Consider the following 22,645-nt stretch of genomic DNA (forward strand, 5'->3'; position numbering starts at 1 on the left):
GACCCCCCCTCCCCCCCCGAGTGCACAAATTTTTGTGCACTGGGCCTCTAGTATTAATATAATAACAGATAGAAGTAGTATATTAATAAATTATAAATAGAAATAGAGATTGTACCATGGAAATGAGAAAACAAATAGGCTAATGTTGAGACCAGTCCAACAGGACAGGTTGCTGTGATTTGAGTGTAAGCTCAGATAAAAGGGAAATACAGTTGGTTATGTAATTTTCACTGTCAGAAAAGAGAAAGCATCCTAATATTTCAGGGCATTGAGTTAAATGCTATTTTAAAAAACGCTTATATGAGAGACTTTGTACAGGGGCCATAGAATGAAGTCAGGGAAACCACTCTGTATAGTGTTTATAACAAATGCTCCTTGATAAAAATGGAGACCGTAAGATTAATGTGTAAATTAGCAAAGGTGATTCTTTGTGAGAGGAGAAGAGAAGGATCCAGGACGTCCGGAAGTTGATTCAAGGCTAGCACCTACAATAGGTGGAGATGGAAAGTAAGCCTCTTAGAAAATCTTTCATAAATATCGCTTCCCTCAGGTGAGCCTTTGATAAGCGCTAACTAGCTGTGACAAATTCAAGATTATCCTCTTTGAAGCAGGCCTGGAGGGTTGGTATTCTGTGTTGAGGCTTGTTGGGCAAAGATGTCTTTGTAGTTTCTCTGTTGCTGGTGAGCTCCTAGGAACAAGTTACTTAGGCACAGATACAACATTTTCACATGGAAAGAGACAGATGAAGCTCTTGGCTGTTGTAGTGATGTCTTGTTTCTTTCATCTTACAATGCATTTCCCATTTACAGTAACCTTCCTAGAGAAGTCAGTCTTTCACTGGCTCACTGGCATGATCATGTAACGAGACACTATATCTATTCTATTTCTCGTGAACACATTTTAATACCATTTCCCCTGACTTCCTGACTTATTAGAATAAAATTTTATAAGATTAGCACTTGAAAAATTTGCGCTTGCTTTCCCACATTATGTTCTCCTGAAAACAGAATTAACCCTTCTACTGTTTCCTTGTGACGTACTGACCCTGGTGCTGAAGACAGAGCTGTTTCCATAAAGGCTGAATGAGGGGTTTCCTGAGTCATTTTGCAAGTTATGTCTGTTATAATCATTTTGCCAGTTTGTGTGACAGGTCCCAGCGAGGTATGAATTGGTAAGTCCCTCACTAACAAAGGCACACATTAAGCATCACAGTTCACTTTTGTAGTGAATGTTTTACTAGAGGCTTGGCTGTTGGGTTGCTTGGTAGGGTCGGTGCAGGCTCAGTGACTTGACTATGACAAGCTGCTCAGAAGGTTAGTGACTTCTCAGGAACCTTTTCTTGTATGAAGGCTGAGCCCCGAGTCCGTCGGTGCTTCCTCCCGGTTACGTGGTGTTTTGAGTTCTTGATATGGCAGTGTCTTGAAATGGCTGAAATGGTGACTTGGTCCTTTCCCAAAGGAACACCGTTTTCTAGTCAACACTAATAAAAAGTTAGTGTTTTGAAAATGCCAAACGGATGGCTTTTTGTCCTTCTTGTCGTGGGAGAAAGGGGCAAGTGGTTTCTATCTGTGTTGGCCAGGTGGATCTTGTTTTAAACAAAATCAAGCCACTTAGGGGTTGGATGGAACTGTGCAAAGGGCAAACAGCCTTCTGACCTGGCTTTTTACCAGCATTTCTGTGTTAATAACAAATCCTTGATAAACCTTTAGATTTGCAGATGCTCTTGAGTGTGAAAAGAGATGAGAGCATAAGCCAAGTCTACAAAGAATTAATTAACTTTGGTGTTGAGTGGAGAGATGTCACCTGCCTTGGTCAGGTCGGGTTTATAGTGAGATTTGTTCCTTCTCTTGCTGTCCAGTATTCAGAATCGGGTCCACACTTGGCAGCTGTGTGTGCTTTGGCAAGTCCATAAATTTCTTGCTCCTTCTTCATTTCTATAAATCATAGAGATGACTGTCTGTTAATATCCCTTTCAGCTCTAAAATTTTGGGATGGATGCTCTTTCCTCAGTTCTTTGCTTGGCATGCCACTTACCTGTGATGTGGTTAGGTGTCCCCCCAACCACAACCACCCTCCCCCCATTATTGGCTTTCACTGTTTTTTTTCAAGCAGAATGAATGAACAAATGAACGACTTGTTTCTTATTCAATTACTGGAATAGGGAAAAAATATTTCCCTCCACAGAAAAATTATTTCCCTCCACGGGAAGGAGCGTGGGCTGGGGTTGGGACTTGTTCCTTCTTGCCTGGGACTTTACAGATTTATTTGGCAGTCAATGAATCCAGGTGTGCCCCATATATACTTTAGTCAGATTTTATTTTGAATCTGCTAGGACAGTTCCACATAATTTGGCTTAATATGTTTCCCCCTTGGGGGTTTGCCCAAAATAAAGTGGTTTATTAAGACTTGCCTGCAAGAAACATGAAACGAAACTAATGAATGAATTGTATGACAAATGACTATCGTGGGTAGAATGCAGTTTTCTCTTAAGGAGCTGGTCGTTATTCTGTCTTTATTTGCCAGGTAATTACTGTAACTGGCATTTGAAGTTATAAAAAAGAATAAATACATATTTAGCAATTCATGACTCAGTAAGGAAGCATGCTTAACAACACAAAGCTTGGTTTCTAAAGGAATCAAATGGCAAAAGGAAACTTTTAAAGAGGTCATGCACATATATATGTGCTTTCTGTCTCTCAATATCTCTCTCCTACTCACACATGCACACACACACATAGAGAAAGAGTCTAGTTCTTTGTTATTTAAATAGCTTTCTCTCTCGTATACTCTGTTGTATACATTTTCCCCTTATGCTTTGTTGTTTTTGCTCATTAGCTGAATCCTTGACTGTACATTCCACTACCTCTTCCCTAAGAAAGCATTTCCTAAAGTGTAGAATAAGAATCTTTCACCAGGTATGCTAGTGGAGCATTGGTTCTCACACTTTGCTGAATATCAGAATCACCTAGGGAGCATTTATTATGACATTTGAAACAGAAGACTGAAGAAATCATTTTAGGTTCATAAACTTTTATTGTAACTCGATTTTGAAAGAAGAGGGAAGGGAATAGGGAAGAGGGGTTTTATTTTTATTGAGGTATAATTGGCATACAACATCATATTAGTTTCAGGTGTACAACATAATGATTTAAGATTTGTCTATATTGTGAAATGATGACCACAGTAAGTCTGTCCAATATTCAGAATCGTCACCATACACAGTTACAACATTTTTTTTTCTTGTGATAACTTTCCAAGATCTACTCTCTTAGCAACTTTCAAATATGTGAAACAAGATTATTAATTATAGTCACCATGCTCTACAGTATATCCCCAGGACTTATTTATTTTATAAGTGGAAGTTGGTACCTTTTGACCCTCCTCTCATTTTGTGCTCCCTTCCTAACCCCATAGCCCCCCAATGCAAGATTTGAAATAGCCCTTAATTCAGCCTTGAACAGCTTTGAATTTCAAAGAAAGGCGTATTCTTTGTGTGACAAGCATGATAGATAGATAGATAGATAGATAGATAGATAGATAGCATCTTCAAAACTGATCATCTTAATGCTGTGGAGAAGATAGATTTTTCAAAGGTTCAATTTTGTTAAATGCTTAGGCATCTCATTAGTGATTTTAGGGTGGTCTTGATTGTTGAGAGAAAAGAGGGTCATCTAATGGACAGTTTAGAGAACTCAGTGGAATATATACCAGATAAGTTGAGAAGCAGAAAAGAAAGAGAGGTCTGTGTAGGCCTTTTTGCCTTGACTATGTGAGAACTGAACATTTCCAGATGTGGTTTTCCTTGGCTTCAGTATGCAACTATCTATTCATTTGAGTTTTTGTAATATGCTCTGGTAACCAAATTGCCTCTGTAAAATAATATGGTTCTTACACTTGTAGGTAAGATGCCATTTAATTTTCAGATAACTAATCTCAAGAAATGATTTTGTGGCAAACTTTTAGAAAGGAGCTGATTAGGCAGTGGAATGTAAACAGGCCCTTCTATGTTCAGTTCACTGGGACTCCCCTGTTGGAGCTGCCAACCTAAGGACCATGCTGGCATCGCACTGGCCAGAGTGCCATGCTTTGATATGGCCTCATAACTTCTCAAGAAGGACAATTGTTTGTTTGGCAATTTGGGGCTGGAAAAGGAAGATTGACATTTATTGATTCTACATGCATTGCTTTAAAAACCAGTTTCTCTTAAGTGTTGTGGCTGTAGCAAATGCAGTAGCGAACAGGTGGCAGATGGTAGTAGCATTATGGGGAGCATTGCCATGTGAAAGAGTGTGGTTGTGAACTTGAGGACTGACTCCTGAGTACAAAAGAAATGAACATGAGTCAAGTAGAGGTCAGGTAGATAAATGAATATCCACCTCTTCTTAGTGTCACCCACGTTATGTGTGGAAGCCAGGAAGGTGGTTGAGGGGTGAGTGGGAAGTAATGGTGTATTTCTGTCAGGTAGTTGTTCATACCCTTGACTAATGAGATTGGAAATGTTAGGCGTGGGGATATCACAGAGGTGGCTCTAAATAAAAAGTGTTAGGGAAAGGATGCTCTGACTTGAGATCCAAGTATTTTAACACACCAAAATTCAACCAGTACATTCCTATGCAACCCAGAGAACATTTAGTTATACATGGTGCGTAGTACACTGTATTTCTTCTATAGGTTATCCCAAATGTCACTGTAGTGTTTTCTTGGTCCAATCTACTCTCCAGAGCAGCCCAATTAAAGAACTAAATCTTACAAGCCTGAAAAGATAGCTCTTGTGTGTTTGTCTCTTTTAAACTGGTTAGAGCTTGGCTGGATTCTCCCGTAACTGCTCTGGGCCAAGATGGTTCTCCACCATCAAATCATTTAAGTCTATAGTCTGTGAGTCTGCATAGCGGTGAAGTAGACTTGCAGAGCGAGGATGTAACCAGTTGCTTCTTCCCTTGGCAGACATATAGGAAGAACGTCCAGCAGATGATCCAGTGTCTAATCCGCAAGCTTGCTGCCCTCAGCCAGTACGAGGAAGTCCTGGCAAAAATCAGCTCCACATCTACGGACCGGCTCACAGTTATCAGGACCAAGCCACAGTCCATACAAAGGGACATCATCACTGTCTGCAGTGACCCTTACACGTTGGCCCAGCAGCTGACTCACATAGAGCTGGTAAGGTTATTGTCATCCTGCTCTTTGTGGCCACACACTTGCTTTGCTGTGGCAACCGGTGTGTGTGTCAGCAGCAATGTCACAGGAGAGGTTAGAACATTCCAAATGGAAACTAATCTGTGAAATAGCTGGAATGGGTTTTGTTTAGACGTTTGAATATGAATGTTTCTGATATTCTGGGAATTCACTTTAAAGTAAATACTCAGTAAAGACTGAAAGAGCAAAGAGTTTATTGACCTTCCTCCTCTTGCCCCTCTAATTAATTTTCCCATAACTTGTTCAGCCTTTCACTATCTAGTGTAGCATTGACTCAAACAGAAAATTGCCTCTGCTTAGGGTTAAAGGCTCATTTTACAAGCTGCATAAAAAGTGGGGGTAGTGCCAAAAGTCAATAGACAGTTGAAAGTCCATTTCTTCTAATTTTTTAAAATCCTGTTGACCTGCTGGGTTTGTGTTCCAGGAAAGGCTCAATTACATCGGGCCAGAAGAATTTGTTCAGGCATTTGTGCAGAAGGATCCTTTGGACAATGACAAGGTAATCAGTCCACTCAGAGGTCAGCCCTGAAATCAGAAATGGAATCCCTTAGCCTGTGATAGTGGGTATAGGAGACAGAAATTGGAATTATTTGTTTTAGGTTTTAAAATCGAAAGTTTTATTTAATTAGCCTTGTCTGATTCATTGCAGTTTTCTTGAGTCAGGTGTCCAAGTGCCATCACAGTATTCTTACCCTATCACCAACTTTGAGCCTCTTCTTGCTCCTTATTGGGAAATTTAATAAGCAAGTGGATGCAGGCATTTGTGGTGATGAAATGAGGAGACACAAGAGTAATGGTTTTAGCAGATTAAGTGAGAAAGAAAATACAAGAAAATACTCTGCTCATGACTCAACAAACGCAGGGGCAGGAAAGACAGGATGCACATCCAGGCTGCTGAGCAAGGGTGTTTACTGCTTGACCTCTTGCTTCGAGGTGAATCCCTCATGAATGGTTTATTGCCTGAGTGAAGCCCACATGGAAGGAAAACAACACTGGGCATGGACTGTAAACTCAGTGTACATACATAAGGAATTTTTTCCCCAGTGACCTCCAGAAACATTTCAAATTTTTAGGCAAAGTCTGTATCACCAGCTAATGACACTCTCCTTTGGGAGTCTGGGCAACAGCTGTTTTCCTGCCTTAGAATAGTTTCCTGCAGTACAGGAAGTGAAGATTAGGTTTTGCAATCAATAGAAGGCTAGTGGACTTTTTTGGGTATGTGTTTCTTTTGGAAGGAAGGACAGAGGGGTGTAATTAATCTGTACAAGCTTGGCTTTGAACTCCGAGATGAGCTTAACTCCTTTAGTTTTTGAACACTATGTTACTCACCCTCCTAAGGACGATGGTGGTGTAGCCTTCCGTTTATCTACTTTGAAAGATAATTAGTGTCTTGCTCCATGATGCTCCAAAATTTTGTCCTAGACTTAGTTTTTAGAAAAAAATTGGCTAGTCTCTGGCACTCTCAGCTTCTCCTTGCTGTGTTGGGAGCAATTGATATTACACCCCATGCATCAGGCAAGATGGTCGTAGAATGCAGCCAAACCCTTCTTTTGACTTGTGTTCTGGAGGACAGTTCCCACCCAGAGAAACTTGGTTTCCTGGGAGGGGAGGGCACCATAATGAATGCATCAGAGTATATTTCTAGACCTTAGGGGTTTCGCTGGACTATATGTACTAAGAGGTTCTGATATGTCTATAAAGATAGTCAAGAATGTTAGTGTCTCTGTCTTTCTCCATCTCTTTCTCTGTCTCTCTTTTCCCATAAAGCTTTCCTAATCCATAAACTGAGAATAAAGTCCCACATATGACAAAAATTAGTGTCTCTTCTTTCCCCCTCCACTTCATCTGCTCATTTTTCTTTCCTTTAGAGTTGTTACAGTGAACGGAAGAAAACACGGAATTTAGAGGCTTATGTGGAATGGTTTAATCGCCTCAGCTACTTGGTTGCAACAGAAATCTGCATGGTGAGAAAATGAATTTTCTTGGTCTCCTAGCTCTCTGTATTATTTTTCCATAGTTATTTTACATCTGTTGGGCCTGCATGTTGGATAACTTTCCTCATTTTCCTTTTTCTCTACAGCCTGTGAAGAAGAAGCACCGGGCAAGGATGATTGAGTACTTCATTGACGTCGCTCGGGAGTGTTTTAACATCGGCAACTTTAATTCCTTAATGGCAATCATCTGTGAGTGTTTTCTGGAAGATACATGTCCTTTTTGTTTTATGCTTTATAAATCTTTATTTTTGAAAGTATTACATATGTCCCCTTTTTTCCCCTCCATTGCCCTCTCCCACCTCCTTTATTTTTATAGGTCCTGTGAAATGTATCCACTGAAAATTTGCAAATAATACAGTTTTGTTAATGAAAACTGTACTTTTTAATCCTGAATTGTTTCAGAGTGTTCAGAATGCTTTAAATACCCAAACTGATACAAATATGAATAATCTTTTAAAAGTACACTAGAATTCATGGAATACATTTAGTCACTTTATCCTCATCTGAATATTTACTGATAAAAGCTTATAAGTGAGATATTTTTCTAAATTGTGTTTAAAAAGTGGGCAGCTTTTGTATCCAGCATTATAGAAATATTTGATCTGAGACTAAAGTATATGATTCCATCAGCATGGACAAGAGAGTGGCTTGAGAAACTGGAACATTTTCTGAATGCCATCTCTGAGTGCTTACCAGTGCAGACCTTATAACCCTGGAATGCAGATGTTGCTGCTCCTTTCTATCATGGGAATTTAAATGCCAGGGACCATGTGTCTTTCCATTCATCCTGTCAACATAGGGCATGGGGTTAGTTTTCCTAAATGATGCCTGTTGTCTTGCCACATTGATTGACAAGGACTTTTTCATTAAAAGTGTCCTAATTCATATAATAAATGATATGGCTGTGCTATACATTGTAGGTACTCAGTAAATATTTGAATATTTACCTGACTCTTTAGAGTCAGGGTCAGTTTAAAGCCAGAGATTTATTAGGATCAAAATTCAGTAATCTCTCCTCTCACCAATTTCTCTTTCCATATCATTTCCCCTTTGTCTTTTCCATAAAAATACTGGCCAAGTTTTTGCTCTTTATCTGGCTCACTCCATGAAAATAGTGAACAGAATCTATAATAATAAAAGTGTAATATGCTAATTAGACCGGACATCCTTCCGGAAGAAGCCGGGGCTGCGAGGGAAGCCCAGGTCTCGGGTGCCAGAGGGAAGCCGGTGCTGGCAGCCAGGGGAAGGGAGGCCTACTCTTTTTTTTTTTAAATATATTTTATTGATTTTTTACAGAGAGGAAGGGAGAGGGATACAGAGTTAGAAACATCGACAAGAGAGAAACGTCGATTAGCTGCCTCCTGCACACTCCCTACTGGGTATGTGCCCGCAACCAAGGTACATGCCCTTGACCGGAATCGAACCTGGGACCCTTGAGTCCGCAGGCCGACGCTCTATCCACTGAGCCAAACCAGTTAGGACAGGAAGGCCTACTCTTGCATGAATTTCGTGCATCAGGCCTCTAGTGATATATAAATAGGTGACCTGATAGGTCCACGGTCTAGGTAATAGATGATGACTTAATTTTAAGTAATAAGAATTCATGGAATATGTTCAGTATTTATTTTTCCTCCTATACAATTAGGAAAATGTTAAGACAAGCCACATCATGGGAGAAACTATTTATCATATGTATAGTTGAAAAGAACTTGTATCTAGAATCTATAAAGAACCCTACAAATCAATAGTAAGACAAATAACCCAGTAAAAAAGAAGTGCAAAATATTTGAATAGACACTTAACAAAAGAAGACATACTAGTGGATAATAAGTATATGAAAAGGTGCTCCATCTACATCATTCGTTATCAGAGAAATACAAATTAAAATCACAGTGAAGTACCACTTCACATACTGGAATGACTAAAGTTCAAAAGATTGGTTGCATCAAATATTGGTGAGGATGTGGAACAAGTGGAACTCGTGGAACTCTCAGACATTCTTGGTGGGAGTGTAAAATGGTATTATACTTTGCAAAAACTGTTTGGCAGTGTTTTATAACATTTAACTTATACTTAGTAGTGAACACTTTTTCAGAGTATAAGTTAGAATGGCTTTTCTTATGTCTCTCTTTCTACTTTCTCTCCCCCTCCCCATTTTAAATGCGAAGCTGGCATGAATATGAGCCCAGTGTCTCGACTAAAGAAAACTTGGGCCAAAGTGAAGACTGCGAAGTTTGACGTGCTTGAGGTATGTGTGCCTGATGTTTCGCTCCTAAGTAACATTTTATACCTGGAGAGTGGAATTCTTCTGTGTAATCTTGCCTTCTGATCAGATAGTTCTACACAGAAGAAAACCCACCTTACAGACCCAAGGGGAGGAAAGGAAGTAGAGTTGGAGGAGGGGGATAATCAGCTTGTAGACTAGACCTTTCATAGAGAGGACCGAAGAAATGGTGACCTGTCAGTCACATTCCATAGTATGCCAGGATGGAGTCCGTATCCAAAACAGTTCGGAGTTCTACTTCAGTGTGTCTACTAACTTAATTTATTCACAGTGTCCCAAAGCAGGAGTTCCCCATCCCCACAGAAATACTCATTCTCCATCCTTTCAACAAATTTAACTAACCTGTGAAGAAGCCCTTCCCATATAGTTCTCAGGATAGTAAGACATATCATTATTGCCTTGGCATATTGGTGTTTGAATGCACTTTGTAGACATTTATAAAGTATTTTTCCCCCAACTTGGGGATTAACATTGGGTTTGTTACATTTTCTTTATTCATATTGTGTAATAAATACCTTCTTGTAAGGTAGTATGCCTCAATTATTTGTGAATGGTTTGTTACCTACAACAAAGCACAAGTTCACGATGAAGCGTTGGGTCACTGTATGATGGCTAACCATCAACTGACACATTAACCTTCAAATGAAACTGATGTTGGTGTTTGACTCTGTTATCAGTTTGAAGTCTAATCTCAGCAGTTCACCTGGAAAGAATCTGGTCTGGGTTTAACATTATCGAAGCTGACGTAGCGCTTGTATAAATAAACCAGACCTCAGGAAGGAAAGAAAACCTTTGTATTCTTATGTGTTTCATGCCTATGTGTGTGTATAAGAGAGGTAAATGACATTCTTAAGGAGTTCCCTAGTTATTTTGGATTTTTTTGTGTAGAGTTAAGAAGGATGATCTCGTAAACTTTCTGCAGGTGAGAAGCAAATAGCTCACACTCTCCTTTCTCTTGCCCATAGCATCAGATGGACCCTTCCAGTAATTTCTATAATTATCGAACGGCTCTTCGTGGAGCAGCGCAAAGGTCTTTAACTGCTCACAGTAGCAGAGAGAAGGTATGTGTTTACAGGCATTCTAGTCATGGTAGAGTTGCCATGTATTGCACTGAAATGCAATGTGAACTGTGAGGCTGAGCTGCTTTTACCTGTTCAAATCTAAGAAAGGTGATACACTGGAAATTGTATCGCTCGCCGCATAGGCAAGGGGGGCGCTAAAGGAACGTTGGGCTGCGGAAGGAGAAAGGGTAACTTGGTGTAGAATTTTGCAAATGTATATTACCCGTGTTATTATTGCGCTATTTAAATGATTATTTTATAATGTGTCTTAGTTGCATTTCAAGCAATACATTAAGTCATCTGTTAAGATGATTTATAGTATTAGAGAGTAACTTGATTGAATGGGAAATACATGTTTAAGCTCTGCACAAGGTAGCTGACTTACTATAACCTTTTCTTTTAAAAGAATCGGCTTACCTCCCATGGTTAAGTCATTTATTTTCAGAAAGTAGGTTAGTGGCTGTAGCATTTGGCTTGCTATTACTCATCGGATATGTGGGTGGCAGAAAAAGTACAGAATGATGTTTGAGAAATTAATGATTGTGACTGTATCTACCCTGCCCTTAAACAGTGGCATGCTATCCTGGACCCTGAGGGTCCTTTCTTGACACATTTCAGTGTTGTATTTCCTTTCCTGGGAAGGATTAGCTGGTTGGACATTTGGATATCATGTTATCTGAGGAGTAGAGACCTGCTTGTGGGAAAGGGGTGATGAAGGTTGCTTGACGAAAGTTATTTTCTGTATAGATTCTGTCTGTCTTTTAACTTAAACTATATCTTCAACTAATAGAAGAAAATAAAAGGTAAAAAATACTTCAGGGCTTCCCCCCAGAAAGCTTCAGCCTCCGTGATCTAAAATAAAAACAAACGCAAAAATAACTCCCTATATTAAGAAGGCTAAATTGAGTCTCAACAAAATCTGAAATAGCAGTTCTAATCATGTTGGAGAGGTTTTATAAATGCATTAACTTTTAATAAACAAATCAGGTCAGAGGAAGGATGAAGCAGAATTCACTTCTCTAAATTAGCCCCATGGAGTTCACCAGCTTTTCAATTTTACCTGCCCAGATCCCCTTACTCATGTGACTAGATTGAGAAGAGAGCTAATCAGAAGTTTTCCAAGCTTTCGAAAATGAGCACGTGCATGGGAATGTCCCAGCACCCTGAGCGTGAGGATGTGTTAGAGGCTGTCCGCTGCTTCTCACTTGCCTCTGAGCCTCTGCATATTGGACGCAGGGCTCCCTCTGCATGTCTGAGGGCTTGGTGGGCTCCACCTCAGTGAGGCAGCCACAGAATCAGCTCTCTTAGCAGGGAGCTGTGGCAGTGGCCAGAATAATTTTCATTAAATAGTGTACTTGTGAGCCTCTAATAGCTTTTTCTAGGGAAAAAAACACCTCCACCAAAGTATTTACCTTTTACGTAATTTAATAAATGCTTAGTTTTGTTGTTTTTTTTAAAACCAGTTCTGTGTGATCATGTGAATTGTATTCTCTAATTCATAAAACAAATGAAATCACCACCATTAAAAAGCACACACGCTGTTTCTCTTTCACAATTGGTCTCAAAGGCTGTGGATATAAACATTTCTAGATAAAATCCATCTTTTATTCAAGAGACTTGGGATTCTTTTTCTTTTTTGAAGTGAGGGTGAACTCTCTTATGCCATTTTAAAACCTTCCTGGCCACATGATTAGAGTACTAGAATCTTTAGTATTCTTTCAGATCTCGAGTTTATGCGGCCAAAGTGGCATATCTAACACTGCCTTATAGAACAAGTCAAATCTGTCTTCCACACAGGGGCCTTCAATGTCCTTCCGATTTGTTGTTGTTGTGTTTTTCCTGTGGGAACATTTGTCTCCGGGTCTTTAACCATTCTTGATTCGCTTGCATGTTTATAACTCCTTTGGCCATTCTCCTTGTGTTCCTGGGAACTTGTTCATGCTCATCAGCCTTCATTTCTAGGTGTGGAATTGATTATGCCTTTAAGGTGTAGTGGCTGGATCTCTTAATTGAGCACATTTTGAGAGGGAATTGGAAGACATTATTGAGACGTTCTCCCATGAAAGGCATCATTGGCAAAACCTCCTAGAAACCAGACTTTTGCTCACTCCTGTTAGTAACCCGTGCATTCACCTTAGCTCAGGGAAATTCAAAGGCCTTGGACTCACCTGATTTTTCCTATGTTGGATTTAGTAGATAGGGAAGAGAGAGCTGAAGGGAACTATCTATGAGTGAATGAGAAGTTAAAGAAGACTTTTTCTTGCGGATGGGCCTAAGGAACAGAGCAGGGAAGTATCTTGAGGAAGATTACTTATATTTCTACTAGAGGCCCAATGCATGAAATTCGTGCAGGGGTGTGGGGGGGGTCCCTAAGCCCGGCCTGCACCCTCTCTCAGTCCTGGAGCCCTCGCTCCTTACCGCCTGCCTGCTCGCTGCTCCTTAGTGCTGCCGCAGAGTCAGGAGAGGCTCCCGCCACTGCACTTACCAGCTGTAAGCCCCTCTTCTGGCTGAGCAACGCTCCCCCTATGGGAGCACACTGACCACTAGGGGGCAGCTCCTGCATTGAGCGCCTGCCCCCTGGTGGTCAGTGTGCATCATAGCGACCGGTGGTTCTTGTTCTGCTGAAATGATCGCTTAGGCTTTTATTATATAGATTTTCTGGAAGAGTGATTCAGTCAGTAGTGGAGCATCATACAGGCATCATGAATGCAAAAACTACATAAGGTATAGCCTTGGCCACCCAACAAGAGGCACATGACATGAACTTATGAAAAGTTTAACTATCACTATGAGACAGAAATTATCAGCACCCCCTGGCTCTCACAGCCCAGCACCGCGGAATAGAACACAGAAATAGAGTTCTTGCTCAAAAGCGGTCACACCATGTAAATATTGCGCCTCAATTATAATCGTGCTTCATTTCCCGGCAGCCTTATGATGATATATTCTTACTATCTTTTAAGTGCATCAGTAATATATCTGTCCCTTTGTATGGGGCCCATTGGTTTTTTGGGAGTGCTTCAGTGAAGTCAAACCTGTATTATTTAATTTAATCCTCACCACAACTCAAGGAGGTAGTTGCTGCTGTTTTCATTTTAAGGTGAGGACACTAGGCTTTCTTAGTATGTTAGGCTTTACCAGGGGTTGGTAAACATTTTCCATTAAGGAGCAGATTATAAATATTTTAGGCTTTGTGGGCTGAACCTTTTCTGTTGCAGCTACTCAACTCTGACATAGTAGCACAAAAGCAGGCACAGACGTGTGGATGAATGAGCGTGGCTGTTCTCCAGTAAAGCTCTATGGCTACTGTAATTGGAATTTCGTATCATTTTCATGCTCATGAAATATTATTCATTTGATGTTTTTCCAGCCATTTAAAACTGTAAACCATGCGGCTCTTAGGCTATCCCCAAACAGGTGGTGGGCTGGGGCCGGGCCACGGGCCACAGTGTGCAGACCCCTGCCTCATGTTGCCAGTAAATTGTGGAGCCAGATTTTAAACTGATGCTTGGCAAAGTCCCAAGACCAGTGCTTCCTAGTCACAAGTGGTCTTTCCAAGAAACGAGGTTCAGCTGTGCTTTTATCATTGGTACTGTGCCTGTTTAATTCTAAAATTAACAGGAACAGTAACATTTGAAAGAAGAGGAGGATCTTGAATAATTCAGTTTAAGAGATTTCCACCACAGACAATAAATAGCAAATGATTAACAGTATATTCAAAGAGTCTGTCAGAACCGAGATTCACTTTGAAACGGAATTTTCAGAGATCAATGAAAGAAAAAATAATCAAAGTTGGGTAATGGCTTTAGGGGAAAATCTGAATTTCTCTCTAGAAGTGGAAATTGATATTTAATATTTTGGGGTCTGAGCCAAAATGTATGTTTTGCAGACCTCCCATTCATTTAGTAGAGGTGTATCCCATGAATCATAAGCTTAGGGAAACTTAAAAAACTTGCTCTTGGGTAAACAACATAGGCCCACAATTTGTGTGTGGAGCACTATTTGCATCGTTGCAATTTTAGAATCTTTAAAATCATGTTGGCATTTGAGGGAAAGTGGAAGTTACTGTGCCTGAGCTTTGTTCTTCCTTCATTAGGGGCGTGATAGGATTTAGTGCACTCTTAGAGATGATTATTACTTTAAGTTAGTTAATTAAATACTACTCATCAAACTAAAGCTGAGAGGCAGGCAAGTATTACTAAAAAAGGCTCAGTGTTTTTTAAGTAACCATTAATTTTAATGTGCACATTTATATTCCTCCTTCACTTGGGCTCATCTCACAACATATTGTGCAAGGTACTTCTTCGGTGATTTCCCGTGAGAACAGGTGCGAACTTGTTCTGTCATTCGAAGGCCAGGTTTACTCAGTAGGAAGTTTGTATTAACTAATACCAAAAACCCTGAGCACTTACATCACCTTGAGTAATGTCTTCTAGAGTAAAATGAAGTGTTCATCTGAAAAAATTCATCCAAAATGTAGAATCTAAATGATGTAACAGTTCAGATTCTAGCAGGAAGGGAGGTCATACCTCTTGAAATCTTGGTACCTGCAATGACAGGTATTCTATTAATAATTTGCTAAATAAAAAGCAAGAGTTATTGTAGATCTTTTTTTTCTTGATTATAGTTAGAATGGTCAGATGTTGTTATATGCTATTGCATTGAGAAAAATAGGAAAACTGGGGGAATAACATGAAGCCATCTACTTTCCAATGCTACTTGTCTTTACTGTGGTTTGGTTATTAAGAGCATTTGTGTCTTCAGCAAAATTATGTAAGGGAGTAAACTGCTGTCATGGGAGGTAGACAAAACACTGTATCTTAATTCACCCTGGCCTTTTATTTAATCCAGAGTTAATATTGTCCATTAATTTCTTGTATTGTTTGATGAGAGGCGAAAAGTTTATTTGCCCCAAACAAACCAGAATCTCTTTTGTTTTCTTTAGATTGTGATACCATTCTTCAGTCTTTTAATCAAAGATATTTACTTCCTCAATGAGGGCTGTGCCAACCGCCTTCCAAATGGCCACGTCAACTTTGAGGTAAGTGTACAAATCTGAGCAGAGAGAGCATTGCACCTCAGGCCAGGCAACCGAAGCTGATTCTGAAGTTCTAAACATTGAATAAAGGGTTACCTGTACCAGGGGTGGGTAACATTCAGCCCTCAGGCCTTATAAGACCCAAAAAATCATTTGGTCTGGCCCTACCAAGGCATTAGGGGTGAGTTAATTAAATGTTTGACCATATATAGCAGGCTGATTTTTAAGTTGATAATTTTATATGGCCCAGGAATGATGTTATACATATCCAAATGACCCTTGGCAAAAAAGAAGGTTCCCCATCCCTGAATACCTAGCAGATACCTAGACCTAATTTTTATTAAATTAAGAAAATGATGTAGTCCAGAAAATTAGAAGCCAGAGAAAAACATTAAATGGAATTGGCTCTTCGAAGCTTATACTTTGTGATGACTGCTTTTAAATTCTTTAATTGATTCTTTTCTAGAAATTTTGGGAACTGGCCAAACAAGTGAGTGAATTCATGACGTGGAAACAAGTGGAATGTCCATTTGAGAGGGACCGGAAGATCTTGCAGTATCTGCTCACAGTACCAGTCTTCAGTGAAGACTGTGAGTAGGCCATTCAGCTGAGCTGCCATCCATGTCCCCAGACCCTGTTGTTGGGAAATTAGTGTATAAATGCTGTTTCTTCATATAGTATGAGGCCTGTCTTCTGATCTGTTCAGTCTTTAAAGGCACAGAAAACCATAGTATCTATCCCTAACATTTTCCACACACTCACTTAATATTCACCCATAAAGAGTATGTTTCTGGGTTTAAACATTCTAATATGAGATCTGCAGAGGTTTGGGCATCAAAAAAGAGTTTTCAAAGGATTTTTCCCCCCTTGTTTGGGCTTGCTTCATTGAAGAAAGATGTTTTGTGATATATTGATATTCAAGTTAATTTGAGTAAACAAACAAATAGTTCATTGCTACCCCCTGCTGTTTGAAAAAGTAGTAGATAATCTTTAGGGAATATGAGGCAGATATAAAGTGATTGATGATATACAGAAAAAATTGGCCAAAGGAGAGCTAAGGTTTATAAAAGACTTGTGGATTTATTCTATTGATTTTTTCGATCCTAATATTACAGAAATCAATAGCATCTATTTACTGATAATATCCTATGGTAGATGCATAGTGTTCATGATAATGCCTGAAGAACATTTTGAATGAATATTATCACTCTAGAGGGGACTTGATCTTTTTAAACCTCTACATAAGATTGATAACAAGCTTTTAAATCTTTGGTTGAAAATGCTTTTCGATTTAAAAATAAATAATAAAAGTATATTAGGAGGATGGAAAATTAGCCTTGAAAATCAGGCTTATTACCTAAGTCAGCGGTTCTCAACCTGTGGGTCGTGACCCCTTTGGCGGTCGAACGACCCTTTCACAGGGGTCGCCTAAGACCATCCTGCATATCAGATATTTACATTACGATTCATAACAGTAGCAACATTATAGTTATGAAGTAGCAACAAAAATAATTTTATGGTTGGGTCACAACATGAGGAACTGTATTTAAAGGGCCAGAAGGTTGAGAACCACTGACCTAAGTGTTATTTTAAAAAGATGAAGGCTACCAAGAGTAGATCCTCCTTCCGTCTCCTTTGTAAAGAACATAAATGTGAGTGTATGATAGCTCCATGGCTTGTATTTGTAAGCCTATTGTTTGGCCTCATAAATTGTCTCATAGTTAAGTTCCACTTTGGCCCAGAGGCCCTTCAGTTTTTGTTGAGATGGTCAATCCGAGGCAAAGTGATGTTATGTTCTTAATAAAACTATGACCATTCTTAGTCACAGCTGGTGTGCTGAGGAATGTGTTTGCTAGAGCGTTTGGCTCATGTTGAACAGGGGATGGGTGGTGGTGGATAATCTATCAGGAGAAAGGTCCAGTGTTAATGCGTTCTTACTTTTGGTTGATTGTAGCTCTGTACTTGGCTTCCTATGAGAGTGAAGGACCTGAAAATCATATAGAGAAAGACAGATGGAAGTCTTTAAGGTGGGTCTCATTGCTTCTTATTGCTGCACACATTTAAAGGAGATGTCGCCTTCCCTGAGGAAAGCTGCATGCTTTCTGCAGGAAGTCCCTGTCTGTGTGTTCGAAGTCCTGTGTGTCTTGCCTCTTATTAACTGAATTTTTGTGGCTTAAAATCCTCATTGCCATCATTCAGTCTTATTGTCTTTCTTTTTTTTTTATATTGGCAGATATGCATGGTGTCTGTTTTTTTTTCTATCTCCCATTATTTTATGGAATGAGGAACTGAAATTACTCCTTGGTGTGGTAAAAGAACAGTGACTCATTGTCTTCGTCTGAAAGATAAGAAGTTCAGACTATGTTTCTGAATAGTTCTTACACTATTTAATTAGACCTGAGATAAAAGAGACCTAAGTGCCAGTTGGTTCAGTAAATTTGAGTGGGTCATATACCTACTGGATCTTGGTCCCCACTTTGGTTTGAGAGAGAGAAAGTTGGAATTTTAAACATAACCCAGCATCTTTTCAAGTTTAAAAATTGTGTTAATCAATCAGTATTTTCAAATAAATGTAGTTTCAAACAAAACTAGGATAGGTAAATTTGTATTTTACCCAATTGAGATACTTTAATAGGCAATAGCACCCTAGCTGTTTTGGCTCAGCAGATAGAGTGTCAGCCTGTGTACCAAAGGGTCCTGGGTTCGATTCTGGTCAAGGGCATGTACCTTGGTTGCAAGCTCCTCCCCGGGCCGGGCACTGGTCAAGGCTCATTCAGGAGGCAACCAATCAATGTGTTTCTCTCACATTGATGTTTCTCTCTCTGTCTTTCCCTCTCTTTTCCACTCTCCCTAAAAATCAATGAAAAAATATCCTCGGGTGAGGATTAACAACAATAAAAAAAAAAATAAGCAATAGCATCCCAGAATATCCTATATAATAAAAGCCTAATATGCTAAGTGTCTGGTTGTCCATTCAACCAATCAAAGTGTAATATGCTAATGATATGCTAAGGCCGCTCAACTGCTCCCTATGTTGTGCATTGCCCACCAGGGAGCAGACGCTCCAACTGGTAGGTTAGCTTGCTGCTGGGGTCTGGCCGATTGGGACTGAGTGAGATGGGCTGGACACACCCTGGAGCCCTCCCACGGTTACTCCCCGCTGGCCAACCTCCTGCGTCCCTCCCCAGCTCCCATCATCCACCGGCGGGGTCCCTCAGCCTGGCCTGCACCCTCTCGCAATCCGGGACCCCTCAGGGGATGTCAAAGAGTGGGTTTCAGCCCAACCCCACAGGCCAGGCTGAGGGACCCCACTGGTGCACGAATTCATGCACCGAGTCTCTAGTAATAATATAATCAAAATTGCAATATTTGTTTTTCTTCTAAGACACTCTGGGAATGTGTACCTTTTTATACTAGGGTTGACAAGCACATTCTCTCTTCTTCCTACAGTCATTTGTGAGCCTTCATTAAATGATGTTGGACTAGGTTTCATGAACCAGGACAAATATCTAAGATGTATTTGGTTTTGTGCAATTTTGTTTGTTTCAGTGGACAATTTAGGCCTTCCTTGTACTTCTCACTGAGGAGGCTGAGGTACATTGGCACTGAACTTATTATATGTAGCACAAATTGGGGTGAAGGTAGAGGATTGGAGATGCTTTTATCCCCAGACACAGACATGAAGATGGTATGGCCAACACCTGGAATCATGGGAATGTACAGCTTGCTGGGCTGATGTCTGGTTCTACTTTTATGAAGTTTTGTGCCTGCTGATGGCACATTTACTGAAAATCATTTATTTCTTTATGCTGGTATTAAATGATATTACCTACACTCTTAAATATCATTCATGTGTAAAACATGAGCTTCGGAGTACACATCTTGCTGGATAAAAGATTTGGGAATTCCTTTTTTAAATTATCCTTTTTAGATAAAATTTACCTTCCGTATTTCTTTTTTTAATCCTCCTTTCTGTTTTTAAAAACATTATGTTGGTACGACCCCTGAGTACAACTTAACTATTGTTACTTTTCTTATAGATTTTTAAAAAATTGTTATGCAACTGAGTTCACTATACATAAATGTTATCTACATTACCTATGAAATCCAGACATACTGAAATAATCCAAATGTGCCACATACTTGTCTAGTTGTTATTCTCTTGGATTGTTATTATTTTATGCCATATTCCTATTGAGTATAGTTCATTGTGATAATTTGCAAAGTCACATATGTTAAGTGGATACTAAGACTAAGTACTCTACCTGAAAACTTGTATTTACATTGGCTTTGAAGGCAGTAAGATATTTTTAAATAGACACTTTTCCTGCTGGCCTGAGAGCCATTCACTCAGACACTTAAGTTTAGCAGTGACAATGACAAACACACCTCTGAGGGCAAGCACATTTCTTGTCACTTGCCATTTAAAAGCCCTGATGGGCATGGAATGTGAGGATGTTGATGTTTCCTAAATTAACCCATTGGTGATAGGACCAGTACATATCTAAAAGCTTTTTATCATTAATGACTTTTTGTTGTTGTTGTTTTTAATATATTTTTCTTGATTTCAGAGAGGAAGGGAGAGGGAAAGAGAGATATAAACATCAATGATGAAGAGAATCATTGATTGGCTGCCTCCTGCACACCCCATTCTGGGGATCAAGCCCACAACCCAGGCATGTGCCCTGACTGGGAATCGAACCGTGACCTCCTGGTTCATAGGTGGATGCTCAACCAGTGAGCCACCCTGGCTGAGCTTTATTGTTGTCTTAATATAAATCCACTCAAGATATAGACTTATCTATAAACAAAGTTTTTGCCATATCCATTAATATATATTTATTTTAAGTGACTAGCAGTTCTCCCAAAAAAATAGGACAACATAATATTTTTTTCTTCCTTTTTTAAAATATGTAAAAAAAAAAAAAAAACCAACAAACTTAAAACACAGGAAAAATGCAACTAGTGTTAGGCAAGGCGTTTTAATCCTATTTCAAATAACCTTGACACATTTGTTCTTATATTGTCTTCTTTATTCCTCAGGTCAAGCCTTTTAGGCAGAGTTTAACAAATGGGATGCTGGCTGCCGCTGCGTCACGCCGTCATTGAGGGGCTGGCCTTGGTTGTCGGGCACCTGGGACTGCAAAAAGTCAGGAAGTCCTCGCAAGCCTTGATTTGTAAGGGACCTTGAAGAACAAACTCTCGAGAGCAGACGGGGAACTCGTTCCCCACAGCTGACAGACTGACTCGGATCTTGTGAGACTGAAATGTTCACTGAAGACACTCGAGAAAGAATCCTCTGAAGATCCCAGCTCTGCACATGACTCATCTCCTGGAATTTCCATGTGACTCACAGCTCTGCACCTGGATGGAGCTTTCTTTTGTGTGTGTTTTTATTATTGGTTGAACATTTGCTGCTAATGGGACTTGCCCAGCTGAGTGCTGGCTCTTAGGAAGCCCATGTTTCTTTGTTAACTTAAATGGAGGAGGGAGAGGAAAAATCCCTCCCATTAGATCCCAAACTTCAGCTCGGTGAACGGCCAGGAGAGGAAGACTGGTTGAAAGCTGGCTGTGGACTGCGTTTCCCTTAGTGTGTGCTGTGTTGTGAATTCCTCTCCTCCCTCTTCCGACAAGGTTTTGAGTTGGCTGCTGGTTAGCAAACTCCTTTTTACCCACATAAGTTATTTAATATAATAATGAAGCTCAACACTGTGGTAGGAAAATAGCCACTAGGAAAAAGAAAAAGCAGAGTTTGTCATTGGACTGCTTCATGTTCTAGAAAGCGCTTTTGTTTCCTTTACCCCCTGAGCTGTTTACAGCTGACCACTGTGTTGCACAGATGTATTTTTCAGTAGTTTTTTTGTTACTTAGTTTTCCATGACTCATATTTTTTTTCTCTTGTATATTTAAATTATCTGACTTTAAGGGTCTTGGAAAAACCCAGGCCTAATTACAACTTAATTTTTTTTAACAGACAGTTATTTTTCATTGCCTTTCGGAGGCTGTGGGTGACTAAACATGTGAACAAAGAATAAGTTGGAAAGGTTACCACCCCCATGCCACCCCCGCCCCCACTACAGCCGTGCACAAAGCAAATGAAAAACATCTTGCTGTTAACTCAAAGGTCAACCTAACTGTGAAAATCATTCACCTTGTTAAACATCTCAGTAAGTCTGTAGTTGCTCTGCAAAAAGGCATTGTACTTATTTACTCTAGGAGAAGCTGTAGAGTAGTAAACCGTGCTAATGAACAAAACAAAACATCGTGCTCAAAACAGACATGTATTTGAAAATCTTAATGACATGGTTTCAGAAAACAGCATGTGTGTGTGCTGCACGCCATCCCAGCAGACCTGCCATGTCTCCAAGTTCTCCCTTTAGCATCATCAATATAGTTCACACTCTGCAGCTGGACTGGTGGCGTCTTTTCTTCTATGGGTGGGTGGCTGGGTGGGGGTGGGCTGTCATTGCAGAAGTGCAGCTCAAGTGACCGTCTAAAAGTGTGTGTGTCCTCAGGAAGTGGCCTTTGGGGGTATGTGTGTGGACACTGAATTGATGAGAATGAATCATAGTTAGCATTTAATAATCATTACTTTGAGCTGAGGCCCAGGCACTTAGTGGTTAGCACATAGATCATCATCCCCACTTCTTAGGTGCGGCAACAGCCATATTAATAATAATGATTTGTTCAAGGCCACAAAGCTAAGGAGAAGCCCAGTGACTTAAACTAAGCCTTCTAATTCCAGAGCCAAGCTTTCCACCCACAGCCAAGCCTTCGCAAACCTCAGCATAACCTTCAAACTTGCAGATAACCTGTGAATCTTCTGGAGTGGGACCCAGCGGGTGCTGATGCTGCTGGTCCTGGAATCAGCTTAGAGTAGCAAGACACCCCCCAAAGCTGCCTCCTTTCCCGCTGCATTGCTTGTCCCTGAACTTTGTGGCCCTGTAGTTGTTGTCATGACAGCAGTGATGTTTAACTTGCAACCATCTACGTCAGGAGTCAGCAAGCAGTGGGCTACTGGCCAAATCTGCCCCTTTCCTACAGCCCACAAGGTAACAGTGGTTGGAAAAAAAAT

The 22,645-nt window shown here is 40.1% G+C and overlaps 1 protein-coding gene across 3 annotated transcripts in view; it reads left to right on the top strand.

The window, feature by feature from the left end:
* The window catches only part of RASGEF1B (RasGEF domain family, member 1B), a 548,743-nt gene extending 526,760 nt beyond the window's left edge, over positions 1-21,983 (top strand). For all 3 annotated transcript variants that reach the window (XM_005857414.2, XM_014544657.1, XM_014544661.1), the window contains 10 exons: positions 4,945-5,157; positions 5,618-5,692; positions 7,062-7,157; positions 7,274-7,376; positions 9,356-9,435; positions 10,437-10,532; positions 15,478-15,573; positions 16,037-16,160; positions 17,525-17,597; positions 20,614-21,983. In XM_005857414.2, the coding sequence (XP_005857476.1) occupies positions 4,945-5,157; positions 5,618-5,692; positions 7,062-7,157; positions 7,274-7,376; positions 9,356-9,435; positions 10,437-10,532; positions 15,478-15,573; positions 16,037-16,160; positions 17,525-17,597; positions 20,614-20,638 (981 nt within the window). In that variant the 3' untranslated portion in view covers positions 20,639-21,983. The remainder of the gene's footprint in view (positions 1-4,944; positions 5,158-5,617; positions 5,693-7,061; positions 7,158-7,273; positions 7,377-9,355; positions 9,436-10,436; positions 10,533-15,477; positions 15,574-16,036; positions 16,161-17,524; positions 17,598-20,613) is intronic.
* The last annotated feature ends 662 nt before the right edge of the window (positions 21,984-22,645 follow it).

Source organism: Myotis brandtii, unplaced genomic scaffold (genome assembly GCF_000412655.1).
Source record: "Myotis brandtii unplaced genomic scaffold, ASM41265v1 scaffold111, whole genome shotgun sequence".
Lineage (NCBI taxonomy): Eukaryota > Metazoa > Chordata > Mammalia > Chiroptera > Vespertilionidae > Myotis > Myotis brandtii.